Genomic DNA, 14,421 nt, shown 5'->3' on the forward strand with positions numbered 1-14,421 from the left:
TTAATAGCTTCCATTAGTACAATGCTTGAATGTGCTTAATAACTTGCCAAAGAACAATGCCTGGCTGTGCTAAAAAACTTGCCTGAGTACGATGCCTCGCCTCGTTGGTTCAAAATCAGGTATTCGATGGCATAGGAAACGAGCAATCTTGTCGCATTTGTAGGAACATGATCATACCACTAGGATAAAGGACTAACATAAACATTTATCCTATGATATTACCCGTTATGGCATGTGCTCATCATCGGGAAGGTAAAATTTCAGTACAACACTGCATCATAACTAAAGACGTTAAAATTGGTTCCTACTGCTGCTATGTCACATGCGTGACATGAATAGTTAGAGGTGGGAAAATGCCTGAGCCCAAAACAGGCGAAACTCAATACCATGCACAGTTGGGACTTCTTAGACAAAGGTCGTGCAATCAAAGGGTTGGTTGTCTGATGGGTGTTGATGCCCTAGGTGGTTGAGCATGTTACATTGCAATTTTAAATGCAGGGTATGTTCAAAGGTGACATGGAGAGGACTTGTACCCAAAGCTTCACCACGCCCCTAGAGTCAATAGTCAATCCTATGATATCTAACATCTCTAACCAAACTATATGTTATTTAAATTTAAATTTTTAACCTAATATGTTAAAGTGGTTAAGCAAGGGCGTACAAGCTTGTTTTATGTTGTGGGACTTTAAATATTTGAGGAGGTAATAATATGTATTTTTAAAAAATCCAGGGAGTTTAGGTGTTTTAAAGTTTGAAGATAATAAACACCCCTCCCCCTTAGATGTGTTGCAATTATCATTTCTAATTATGATAAGCAAAATTACCTGTCTGCTTATTACATTATTTGTTGAATAGTTTAGACTCTGCTAATTTGAATCAACGAATAAATAATAGCCATTAGCACTAACCTGAGTTGTAGAAGAAATATATGTGTAAAAAACTAAAATTTAAGTTAAACATAACTACATTACCCTAACTCATAAGGGCAGGATTCTCTTTATATTTAAGTGATCATCTAGAGAATCCAGAGCATCATCTGCTTGTAATGAGATGCGATACTCTTGTGGTATTCGGCAACCGTGAGCCATGCCTATGGCACCCCTGACCGGGGTTCGGTGGAGGGTCAATGGCCCTCCCCCGAGTCCTGGGGAAGGGGTCTGACGACCCCCTCCCTATGCCTAAAATTAATGATTGAATCTGTCATGTTTTATTATGGTTAACTGTATTCTTAATTCCCCCCACCCTTTCCAGGGATGGGGGATCATTATTGCCCAAACTGACTATTGTATATGTATTATAATGCTTTTATGTTATGATTATTTATTCCTATCCATGTAGTTATTGTTTGTTGTATATAGCTTTAGTATCCTTTAAACCTTCAATAAAGTGACAACTGAAATAGATGTTGATTATTATCTAGTGAATGCTAGAGAAGCGTAGCTTCTCTATAGTAAGGTGTCCACGTCTGTCACACTGCTGTAATCTAATTGAACTCCGGTGTCTGCCATTTATCCTCGGCGGATACCACAACTTTTGGTGACAGCTGTGTGAGATTACGGCGAACCACAAGTGTAGAGCAGACGCGCATCTGAGGCTAAGGTACTCCCAGCAGTGAAACTGGCAAAACTGACACAAGCAACCTGAATTACCCACCCTGGACAGCAAAGTCTAACTCTGCATCCGGCAGTTGTGGAAGCGAGACAGCGAAACTTGACGAAGAACCGCGAGAAGCGCCGACATCTAACGGAGAATTGAGCGCTCAAAGGGCTGCGGACCGGCTGAAACAAGCCAAATAAGTGTAAACGGCTGAAAATAGGCCAACTTTACTGCAAGAGATAGCAGGATCCGAACCAGTGGCGCTAGCAGGACGGGACATTCCCTGCCGCCATCAGCCGGATTTGGATCAGCGGCGCTAGCAGGACGGGACATTCCCTGCCGCCGATAGGCTGAAACACGCCACATAGCTGCGAGCTGCGAGCCAACATACGAGTGTAGTGCACCAAAACAGAGCAAACTACGTCAACTCTAAGTATCCTGAGAGGCTACAACGCAGCCACCCATCTAGAAAAAACAGATATTATATCACATTGCAGGGATTACCACCCTGGTGTGATGGCTAAACAATAGATTTATGAGCAAAGATTGGCAAACAAATTGTTGTGTTGTGATAAAACTAAAAATAGAACAGGCTTGGATTTATTGTGTATTGTGATAACAACTAAAAATAGAACAGGGTTGGTAAACAAATCTGTTATGTAATTGTGATAAGGACAAAAATAGAAGCTAGATGTAACATAACAAAGACCCTGATACACAATCTAATCACCTCAAGCCTACAGCACAACAACAATACACCCCTTATTCCAGAGGAAAGGGAGGAGCCCACTCTCCACTGAAGGAAATACAATCAAGGTGATATAATAGATAAGCCTAGGATTAAGGAGAAAAGGCACCATTACCTCATCACACAGTTACCTCAAACCCACAGCACTCCCCCCCTTCCTCACAGGGGGAACGGACGGATTTACCCCCGTCCCCTCACGCGCTTCCCCCCTCCTACCCACACTAGACTAAGTCTGTCCACGGTGTGGAGCTAGTGACCGGGAACACAGAGCGCCATTCACGGGTAGTGCAACGGAGTGCGGAAATATCATAAAATTCAACGGACAAAGCGGACCAATGAGAGAGCGAGTTGAGGGATAAGTGCGCGTTTTACCTGTGTGCGCGGATTTGACGGTGCGTAAGCGCGTTGCAAGGACAGGAGATTTCACGCCCACACACACACACCGGAGCGGAGCTACTCCATAGCATCTAACAGGGGTATTTTTAGAAAATAAGGAATTACAAGCTCCCTCCTCCTATCTATAGTGTGATAAAGGAAAACCAAATCAGTCCCTGACAGCAGTTCAGACCCTCAACATCTATCTACCCCTACCAGCCTACTCTACAACCTCAGAATCCAACTAGTGATAAGTACAGCTAAGTTATATCTTTGTAACTAAACTACCAACCTAGTGATAAAAACAGTGTTGGCTGTTAGGCTAGAAAGCCTCAAGTGACAAACCATTCATTTTATTACTGTATAACTTTGTGTCCCGCCGTTGAACCGTTGACCCGATGGAACAGCCGCAAGCACCAGGAGGCGACCAAGCCCCAGGATGGCTCCAGGATGACCCTCAGCCGGCTCCAGCCGAGTACCGCAAGCTGATGCTGAGTAACCTGCCGGAGTATAGAGGACCGCCCAAGCAATCCTGGAGTTCACATATCCGCAGACTCGAGATGTCATGGGCGGCTTACCGCGTGCCACCCCATGACTCCCTCAACCGCCGCAACGCCCTTTTACTGTCACTGGTAGGGCAAGCGGCGGAAATGGCGTCCTATCTGTTTAGCGAGGCAGGCCAAGCCTTGACCTACGAACAGGTCAAGGCTGAGTGTGAAATGCTATTTCGTCCTGCTTTTGAATCCCAAACGCTTAAACAAGCGTTTAGGGATTACAAGCAACACTCGACAGAACCTATACAAGCATACATATCAACTAAGTGTGCCTTGTATAGGGACGCCTACAGCCATGAGGATCTCGAGTTGTTGGTGGACGAATTAAATCGTGGCATTCGTAACGCTAATGTGAAACGCGTCATGATGGGACATGAGATTACGAGTGTACCTGAGTACACTCGTAAGGCCATGTTTACCGTCACCATGATTACCAAGCAGCTGAAGGAAGGTGTGTGCCTAGTGGACTCTACCGACGGGCTGACTGGATCTGCCAGCATCCAGTTGCCCCAGTCGGAGCCAATGGAGATTGGCGCCTTGGCTCCGGGTCTCCACCAGATGGGGAAGGTCGCTCCAGATGACAAGGTTCCAGGTCGCTGCTTCCGCTGCCAGGGGAGAGGCCACCGAGCTCGAGACTGCCCGACGCCTGTGGAAGTTAGCCTAGAGGAGAGACGCGCCCAGCCCCGCCGTGACCGTTCTGCCAAGTGCGAGCGTTGCCACTATGACGGTCACACGGCGGCCGATTGCAGAGCTGACTGGGCCCAGGTAGCCAGCCGCAGGCGCACCGCCGATAAGGGTGCCCCTCCAGGGAAGCCCAGCAGAGTGGCCCACATGGAAGGGAGCGCGCCCCCAGCACCACGGCAGCAAGCAGCCGCCCCCAAAGCTGCGGACCGAGCCGATGGGATGCCGCAGTTTGGGACCGTCCCAGCTAGGATCAACGTACTGGGCGGCGCGGCTGAACCCAACCGGGTTGGCCTGGGCTTCAGCCTCAACCACCTGGGGCCGGAGCTGGTGCAACCCAACAACATCGCCGAGCCAGAAGTTCTGAGGCCCCAGCCTTTTAGCCTCAACATGATGGAACCTGCCCGACTGAGCCTACCCAGCAAGAGTGGAGGGGCGCTACCCAGCGTCACTGAGACGGTGTACGGGGAGGCCCTGGCGGCCGCTGAACGAGAGAGGCAGGAGGCGCTAGCCAGCGCATCAGCATCGATGTATGGGGCGCCACCCGGCGCCGCCACCTGTGATGATGGGGGGGTGCTATCCAGCGCCTCCCACCTGGTGCCTGGGGCGACAACCGTCGCCGCCACCGAGATACCTGGATCCTGGAACGAGCCAGCCTCCAACCTGGTGCCTGGGGCGACAACCGTCGCCGCCACCGAGAGACCTGGGTCCTGGAACAAGCCAGCAGTCCCAGAGGAAGGGGTGACACCCGTCACCCCCAGCCAGCCAGCGCCACCAGCCTGCAGGGAGAGCCCAGCTACATGCCATCCAGAGCCCCCTGCCAGCCGAAGGAACCCAGCTGCCCAGCACCAGGATAAGTTAAATTTGATAAATGTGTTGTATCCAAGCCATTGTAAAACCCCAGCCTTGCCTGTGCCCCCTGCACCAGAGGCTGGGGAGATTGAAATTTGGGAAAATAAGGACTTGCCTGTGCCACATGCACCTGAGTTCCTAAGGCAGGGGAGGGACGTGAGTAAGGGCGAGCCTGTGCCACATGCACTTCAGCCCCATGCCACTGGGCATGCCTTGGACAAGGGAAGGGACCACTTGGGGCTAGGGGAGCCGACACCCAGGCAAGTGCCAGTCGCTTGCCAGTCTGTCATTGGGGAGGGTATCGGGGTGCCCCGGCCACACAAAGATAACGCTCAATGGAAACTTGTATCTAGCCAGGAGCAGCCCAGCCGTGTCCAGCCACAAGAAGCAGCCGTGACCCGAGCTGAAGATCCCCAACCGCGTGTACGAGGTAGATGGCTGCCTGGAAGCTTCTCCCACTGGTGGATGGTCCTGTGGGGCCTCCTGCTAGCAGCCGTGTGGCCTACAACCAGCTACGTCCTGGTGGGATGGGACTGTGCCAACCCCACCCACGTCACAGCCTACAATAAAGAAAAGATGTGCAACACGGAGCCCCTACACCAGGAGGTGCCCCTGAGCCATGAAGTACACGTCCTGCAGCAAGTCAAGGTGAGGGAAACAACCGGATACAGTTGTCAGCTCACCGTGTCCCAGTGGACATTCAGGTGTGGGGTATGGGGTCACCTCAAAGTGACCTTGGTCCCCACCCTCATGAGGCCAACCAAGATAGATCCAGAAACGTGCCGAGACCTGGCCAGGAACCGAGTCTACACGCTGCCAGGCAAGACCCAGCCACTGACGTTCCAGCTGAACCATCCCCTGTTCTTCACCCTCGATATGGTGGGCGCCCTCGTCAACAGCCCCGAGGGGGTGGGTTGTGAAGGGGAGGACGTCCACTTCGAGGGCCAGCTGTACCGCAATGAATTAGTGCTCCAGGAGCGACGGCTGCTGGTCAAGGAAGAGACCTACGTAGTAGAGGATGGACGGGTGGAGTCCCAATCTGACCACCTGACCCTGGAGTGTCCCCATTCTGAGCTGTCTTGCATCACTGGGGAAGCAACCTACGTGTGGGACCACCTGGGGAGAGATTGCCCCTTGAGGCTGATCCGCAGCCTCCAGCCTAGTCTAGTGATGGATGCATACCTGGTTGACCATCAAGCCCAGTTTTTCATCAACATGACCAACCCCACCTCGATAGTGAACTGCGACTTCGAGGCCCATGCCACCAACCATCCAGCATTGTTCGTGGCAGCTGACCCAGCCGCGGCTGCGCTACCCAGAGTGTCGGCCAGGGATGTTGACGTCCCCCTACAGGCCCAGATACATGCAGGTTATATTGGGTTTACCCTGGAGACACGCATGAAGAGCACAGCAGCAGAAGAAGTAGCGGCCAACTGCTGGAAGCTGACCTGCCAACGCAACAAATATGTTGTCCGCGAACACAAGGAGTGTTGGGACAAAGTGCCAGTAGAGCCCACAGGATTTGTAGACGCCGTGACACGAGTGTATAGCGGCCACGCCACCAAGATTCCCTGCTCCTCCACATACCCCCTGACTGTGCACGCGGAGGAAGGCTGGATAGAGTTAACCCCCGCTCCTAAGAAGAGGCCACCCCCGCTGGATACGCCTAAGCAGTTGCTGACAGAGCCCTTGGATGACTTCAGTTCAGGGGGCTTGTATTCGCAGGCTGAGTTGAACGACTGGCAGCAACTGCTGGCGTTCCCAGCATATAAGAGCGCCATGCTGACCGGCCTGTCCTATGGCTCCTGCGTTCAGCAAGGCAGCTGTTCGGCCACAGGAGACCATGGGATAGTGTCCTACAACATCGACCGACTGGCGGAGGAAGGAGAGGCCGCCCTGGATGTCTGGGCTGGATTCAGACAAGCTATTCACGAGTGGGGAGATGGCGCAGCCATACTGTGCTTGCTGTTGTTGATCCTCAAACTGCTGGGGGACCTAACCATCATTTCCCTGGCAGCAGCACAAGGAGGTGTCCGAGCAGCCATGAATGCGATGTCACAAGTGTTCCTGTACCATCCAACTTTGTATAGGAAGGCCCTGGCTAGAGCCAGGCTCACCCATGCCAAGTCCTGGGACTTTTCAGTAGACTGGGATGCCATCCCCATCGGCCGGGAAGCAGCCGAGGAAATGGTGTCCATGCAATCAGCCGATAGCGGGCATGACCGCCCAGGTAGGCCAGGACCGCCCTCTGGCAGACCCCGCGGCCCCTCGGGAGGGCAGGCCGCTGCCCAGACGGTCAACTTGGCAGCCAGTGCCCCAGCCGCTGCCAACAACAACCAGCATGCCCCACTGCTGACTGTCCCAGCAACAACTGTGCCACCTGCCAACCTGACCCCTGCCGGCGCTGAACAACGTGTCCAACCAAAGCCAGCCTCTGCCTTCTATCCCACGTTGGGAGCCCACCAACCCTGAGAAACACTCACCATTAGGATTCCATTGAATCATTATCGTTTGTATATATCTTAGCCCTAAGGAGCGGACCGAAGGCCTCAACCACTGTCGGAAGTCTGGTAGGGAAACCCTCTCCCAGCCTTCCGAGGGGAGAGTTGTGGTATTCGGTAACCGTGAGCCATGCCTATGGCACCCCTGACCGGGGTTCGGTGGAGGGTCAATGGCCCTCCCCCGAGTCCTGGGGAAGGGGTCTGACGACCCCCTCCCTATGCCTAAAATTAATGATTGAATCTGTCATGTTTTATTATGGTTAACTGTATTCTTAATTCCCCCCACCCTTTCCAGGGATGGGGGATCATTATTGCCCAAACTGACTATTGTATATGTATTATAATGCTTTTATGTTATGATTATTTATTCCTATCCATGTAGTTATTGTTTGTTGTATATAGCTTTAGTATCCTTTAAACCTTCAATAAAGTGACAACTGAAATAGATGTTGATTATTATCTAGTGAATGCTAGAGAAGCGTAGCTTCTCTATAGTAAGGTGTCCACGTCTGTCACACTGCCGTAATCTAATTGAACTCCGGTGTCTGCCATTTATCCTCGGCGGATACCACACTCTAACACTCTTGGATATTAGGTTAAGTAACGTCAAAAGAAAAACCAACATTTTGATTGCACGACCTTCAACTGAGAAGTCCTAACTATGCATGGTAATGAGTTGTGCCTTTTTACGTGCAAATGCAATCCCCATACTTTAACTATTTATGTTGCTGACCTGACATAGCAGCAGTAGGAACCATTTCTAAAATCTTTAGTTAAGACGGGGTGGTGTCTGGCTGAGATTTGAACTTATTACCTTATTACAAAATCTTAACAAATAATTTTTCGGTTAATTCTACGGTTCTGAGGGTTTTTATTATGCTTAATTTTGTTCCTGGATTATAATGTGCATAGCATTTGGATAATTTTAAGAGGTAGGTGAAAAATGTTTCTGATGAGCCTCTTGTCTTGTTTCCAGAACATTGAGTCCAGTCTCTGAATTATTAATAGACATTATATAATCTATTTTACACCATTTTTCGTTAAACTTAAATAGGGATTTTCTGCAGACAAAAACCTTTGTTTATTTTTGTTATGTATGACACAATGTTTTCAAGAAATGATTTTTGAAAAGCTTACGTTATCATAAAAATTCAACAATAACTTAGTAATCAAATGTTTTGTCAAAGGCTTTATATTTTGTGAGGGAAGAAATTTTCACAAGAAATGATTTACTCTTGAAGAAAAGATTCATCCTAAGATATTTGACAATCTATAGGTGACTCATAATGCAAATAAAATGGAAAATTTATGCCCTAATTACTAAAATCTGTACAATGTTCCAATCTTGTTTGAAAATGTTTCAACCAATGGCATCACATTCTCTAACTAGAGGTTATCCAAGTTATCATAAACTTGTTATAGGACTTACTGTGTAAGTTCTGTCTGCAGAGTTGTATAGCAGTTATCAAAGAAACAATCCCACGAGGCAGGAATCCTAGAATCCTGGATTCTTACTTCTTAGCATAATTGTCTCTAGCATGGCTTAGAATCTGACTTATTTCTGCTGGGCCAACAGGCGTAAAAAGGATAAATAGGTTATAAAAAATCCGGTGGATAGGAACCAGTTCTCATCCATACGAAAAAAACTATGTCTAGCATCGTATTATATCCAGCTTTATACAAATATAAAAATGTACAATAATAAGATTAAAACTGGTTTGAATATTATGATTGTACATTTTAAAACTGGATATAATATGATACAATAAATGATTTTTCAGTATGGCTTAAGTCCAGTTTTAATCTAGCAGATATTAATCAGGTTAGAAACCATCTTGGAAAATATTTTATGCAGAATATGATTAATTAGGATTAGAATTATGGGTTAGCAATAAAGATATTTATTTGAAAGGAAAATTAACTTTTATCAACCAGTATCCGAGATTCTCCGAAAAATATAAAATTTGTATATATGAAGATTTCAGAAAAAATGATTGCAAGCATAAATCACAAAAATACATTAGTATTGGACATTAAAGAATCCTTTCCTTTGATTAACTGTCCAGAACCAGTAAACACTTGTAACTCCATCTGTACCTACGCTTGTTGCACTGAAAAGGATGTTAACATCAATGAAGCAAAGCTCAGTGTAATAGCCATAATATATACAGTAAGACCCACGAAAAAGTATCTTTTAGGGTTTACAGCCCTTATTTCTTAATGTATCATTAAAAGTAGCATATATCCGTGTTCTCTGTACATTTCCACACAAGCATATATAAAAATTCTAATTTTACCTCCATTAATGCCGGAAATTTTGAGAGCTAAAGTTTTGAAAAAGTGACTGAGAAAAAAATTTTTTTTGGTTTCTCATAATTTTTGGATGTTTATATTATGTTTTTCTGGTAACTGAATAATAATATACAAAGAAAAACAAGTTAACTAATTATTTCTTTTTTATTCCACCAAAAATATGAATTTTTAATGGCAAAAAATACTACTGAATGAATTGATTATTTGCAAATTTGAGGTTATTTATTTACCCTTACTTATGAAAAGGATTAATTATGACAGTTGCTCCGCCTCCTTTTCTGACATCTCAATCATTTAATAGGGGGTTAATTAAGTCTTTTCAGACTAAAAAATCATTATGTTGTAATTTATTTTCTTTATAACTGTTTTGTTATTAAAGTTAGGATTATGAAACAAAAACAATTTTCCTGCTATATTAATAAAGATTTATTTGGTTTTTTAATTTAAAACAATTTTGCCCAATAAGTAAGTTTTCAAAATAGCATTACACTAAAAAGACTCAAAAATATGTGCAAAAAAACTTCCAGTAGCATGAATCTTACCTCTAATTGTGAGGTAAGTGTAATAAAATGGTAATGGGAATTAAAAAGGGAAATATTGCTTTTTGATAGGAATATTTCGAACATGGCAGTGGCCAGGAATATGCATAAATTGCCAGCAACCAGGAAAGTTAAACATTGGTGGCTCCAGAAATATTTCTTGTTATGCTAGATCCAGGAATCTTCTAATATTGCCAGGAAACAGGAAGCATTTGTTACCAACAATACTTTACCATGAACTGCAGTAGATCCATGCTTTTAACTAAAATTTTTATTTTATTTTTGTATAAAGTTTCTGCTAGTAACAAAAATAAAAGGATTTCTACCTTAATTTTGCTTAAAAAGTCGTTTCATGTAAAAAGTTACTTTTTGCTCAGTCACTTTTTTAAAACTCTAAAAATCTCTGGTGATAATTTTTGTAGATGCTTGTGTGGAAATGTACAGAGAACAAGGATATATGCTATTTTTTTATGAAACATTAAGAAATAAGGGCTGTAAACCTTAAAAGATACTTTTTCGTGGGTCTTACTGTATAGATGGTCCATCTGACCCCGAAATCTATCAAACTTAAAAAGGAATTTCAATCTTAGCATGTTTATTCAAGTAATACAGGCAACAAATACAGGGCGTTTAAAAAAAAACTGCGTTTTCCAAATTTGGGAAACAACCATTAGGAGTACAAAAAAAATAATTATATGTCAATATTCTCTATAAAAATATGCATCGAAATTGTTATAGGTGTTTTTAATATCTCTGAAAATAACGGCGCATTTTAAAGCATAAATATTTCAAAAATGCGTATGATGCTTTTTTCTGGTAGAATTTTGTGCCTTCAGGTTGGTTTTCAAAATTCCTATAATCCTTTAATTTGATTGACAGGTTAAGATATAAACTCATAATTTATCCATAATTTGTAATTAAATGCTTTAATAAAAAAAATTTAAACTTCAATAACTTTTTTGTCTTTAGAGATTTTTTTGTCAAATAAAAAGGAGTTTTTTTTTCTTTTTACTATAACCTGCGTTATTAAAGAAGATTCTTTTACTGCAAATGCATCACAATCAAGAAATGTGATAAAATGACAAATGCTTTTGTGAGGAGCTAAAAAGCATTTCACCTTTAAAACTCATTAAGGTACTTTTCTTATACCTTTTCCTAAATTAATATTGAAATTCTACGATTTTTTATACATAATAGAAGAGTTATTTTAATTTTTCTTGCACAACATTTTTCACATAAAGCATTTTTGGAAACTATGTACCTATCATAGAGGCCGTATTTTAGAGATAATGAAAAACACCTGTTATAAAATTGATGTACTTTTTTACAGAGAATAAGGACATTAGACTGGCCCAAAAAAACATGAATTTTTAAATCTTTACCATATCAATTTGCGCATACCTTGAAGTTGTTACCGGCTCAAATGTAGACCTTTTAGTGAAAACTAGACCTCTCTACAATGAAAATTGACCTTGAAATTTCAATCTTAAGCTTTTTATCTTATATTTTCATGATTTTAACAAGAAATAATTAAAGAACTGCCAACCTAAAATAATGTAACAAGAGTTCAAATATGAAGCAATTATAAAAAGTAGGCAGAACCGCCGGGTTGTTTATATCATCATGAATTAATCAAAGATCTCTGTACAGAAAATAAACTTTAAGCCGTATTATTTACCCTAGTCAATAGTCCTGACGCCCTTCTACGCAAATTATTTTTATGCTTTTTAAAAATTAAATAAAATAGTATTTAATCTAAAATAATAAACATTTAAATTATCTTTTAAGATGCGTGCCAATGTAATAGTCAATCAAACTTAAGCAAAATAGTCAAAAAAAAGTCTTGTAAAGGGCTAAAATAAACGATTTTGTCGGCAATCTCATTTATTATATGTTCAATTGAATCAGAAAATTGCAAAATCTACTTAAGGATTTTTTTGAATTTTTAAATTTGGCATAGATATTCTAAAAGTATGTAATGGCACCTTTGATATAAGCTCATATCATATCGAACCTATATTCGCCCTTTATGAGAAGAGAAATGACGAAAAACTCTAAAAAAAATACATTTTAAAGACATAAAATAGGAAAAGGTGTTTTTAATAAATTTCATGGCTCAACAGACATTGTCGATAAAAAAAGAGACAATTTACTTAAATAAGAAATTAAATAAAGGTAAAAAAATATGTAGTATACTTATTCTCATATTCAACTTTCTAAAAAGCATACTAATAAAAAAATTAATATTGCAAAAAATAATTTGATTGTGTTTTATTAAACCAGGAATAAAGAGTAAGGCTTATCTTGAATTATTTTTCTTCAATGATTTTGCAGTATGAATAAGCTTTCCCAAATTATTGTAATTGTACATAAATAAATTTTTATACTTTCTTTCTTCATATGTTTATTCCTGGTGATTTTAATATTTTATTTCAATGTTTGTAAACAAACACCAAGAGAGGGGAAAGTGGAAAGGTAGATTACAGTTTTAGAGAGTCCAAACCATAATCATAGATTATATTTCTGCTTCTATAAAAATGGATTCAACTCCCTAACTGTTATATCTGGTGTAAGGCTATATTAATTGGGGAAGAAAGAATGAAAATAAAAATGCATTTGACGAGATAGCGATAGATTTTTTCTTAAAATCAATTATAGGGCTAAAATCTACAAACAATACATAACCTATATTTACAGTATTTTAAGCAAAGCATATCTGTAATCAAGTCCTATCCAGCTTGTCCATTCTATGACGAAAAATTTGCTATTAGACGAAAACGTAGCAAGTGCAGAACAATAAACATAATTAAAAACCGAAAATTTGTCGTAAAATAGACCTGTTGGGTAAAAATGTAAGTAGGTTCTTTTAACATCATCCTGTATTTAACAGCTTTGCAACAAAGTTATGAACAATTTTGCTAAAAACACATTATATTCTGTTCATTTATATCTGACATTAGTTAATATTCGTTTTCCCACTGCTTCAGAGGTTCACTTTTTTATATATGTTGTCATCCGGCCTTGTTGCATGAATACTTACGAAACATAGAAATATGATGGTTGAAAATCCACAAATTTACAACTTTCCCAACAGTCAGGAATAACTGAATATAATAGAGGGGGGTCAATAGACAATAAATAAATGTACACCGTAAATTTTGATAACAAATTTTATATACAAATGTCTATCCCTTCCTCCCTGGGTTTAAACTGTTTTCAACCTATGTTCAAAGGGGTATGAAAATATTCTCTGATACCTGTAGAATCAGTCTGCAGAGTTGAAAAGAATACACTCCCAATTATTTTGTTGGGGGGGGGGGGGGGAGATTACAGTTTATATTTTACTATACATTGAGCATTTAATGCTGCATAAATATAAGACCAACATAATAAAATTTCTATGCAAGTCTCCCTCCCGGGTAATAAAATTTACATGAGGGTGGGGTGGGGGGGGGGGGGGGGGTTATGGGCAAATAAATGGGTCATCCTTAATAAAGACCCACAAATAAGCAGAAATATTGACCTAGCAATGGACAAGGGACCATGATTCTTGCAAACAATTCTATAAAAAATCAACAAAACCTCTCTTGTAAACAATATCCAGGATATTTACAATTATTGATTATGGCTAAGAGTTAAGCAGTATAAAAATAAAATCATAAAACGACACTTATGAGATTACTTTTCTTCACTTTGAGATAGGGGGAGGGGGAGATTACCGGCGTTGCTACAAAAGGCCAACTCTACAAAAGACCAACTAGTCGGTTCTACAAAAGACCAACGCCTACAAAAGACCAACTCTACAAAAGACCAACGCCTACAAAAGACCAACATTTAAAAAATTGTAATGCTAGAAGGTCATGGCCGCAGAGCCCGGCCCCCTGGCCTGCCTAGCATCAGGCGCTCGGCCCCCTTGCCTATAACCTAACCTAACCTAACTTATGTATGCATTTTTAATGTACATTAACTTATTTATAGTTTAGAATTTCGTTGATTTTACAAAAAGTGGTTGGTAGAATTTTTTTCAAATTTTCAATATTTTTTTTATAATATTTAGGTAAGGTTAGGTTAGGTGTTTCGGAATGCAATCCTAGCCGTTCTCGAAATCTTAATCTCAAGCCCTCCGAATGACCAACATGTGAAGTTTACAAATGTGTATTTATTACCATGAAAACAGTGAGTCTAAAACAAAAATATAAAAATTAATTACATAAAATTAATGGTTTATTATTTTTGTAAGATCGAGGTTGCGTGATTTCAAT

The 14,421-nt window shown here is 41.9% G+C and overlaps 1 protein-coding gene across 1 annotated transcript in view; it reads right to left on the minus strand.

Annotated features, from left to right (window-relative positions):
* The window catches only part of LOC145305413 (uncharacterized), a 28,339-nt gene that overhangs the window by 4,176 nt on the left and 9,742 nt on the right, over positions 1 to 14,421 (minus strand). The window contains exons 4-9 of the mRNA XM_080147031.1: positions 13,200 to 13,263; positions 9,354 to 9,418; positions 8,737 to 8,800; positions 8,188 to 8,300; positions 909 to 940; positions 83 to 179 (exon numbers count right to left, since the gene is read on the minus strand). Coding sequence (XP_080003157.1) covers positions 83 to 179; positions 909 to 940; positions 8,188 to 8,300; positions 8,737 to 8,800; positions 9,354 to 9,418; positions 13,200 to 13,263 — 435 coding nt within the window. The remainder of the gene's footprint in view (positions 1 to 82; positions 180 to 908; positions 941 to 8,187; positions 8,301 to 8,736; positions 8,801 to 9,353; positions 9,419 to 13,199; positions 13,264 to 14,421) is intronic.

The sequence above is a fragment of the Acartia tonsa genome, chromosome 14 (genome assembly GCF_053477335.1).
Source record: "Acartia tonsa isolate MP-2025a chromosome 14, ASM5347733v1, whole genome shotgun sequence".
NCBI classification, from domain to species: domain Eukaryota; kingdom Metazoa; phylum Arthropoda; class Copepoda; order Calanoida; family Acartiidae; genus Acartia; species Acartia tonsa.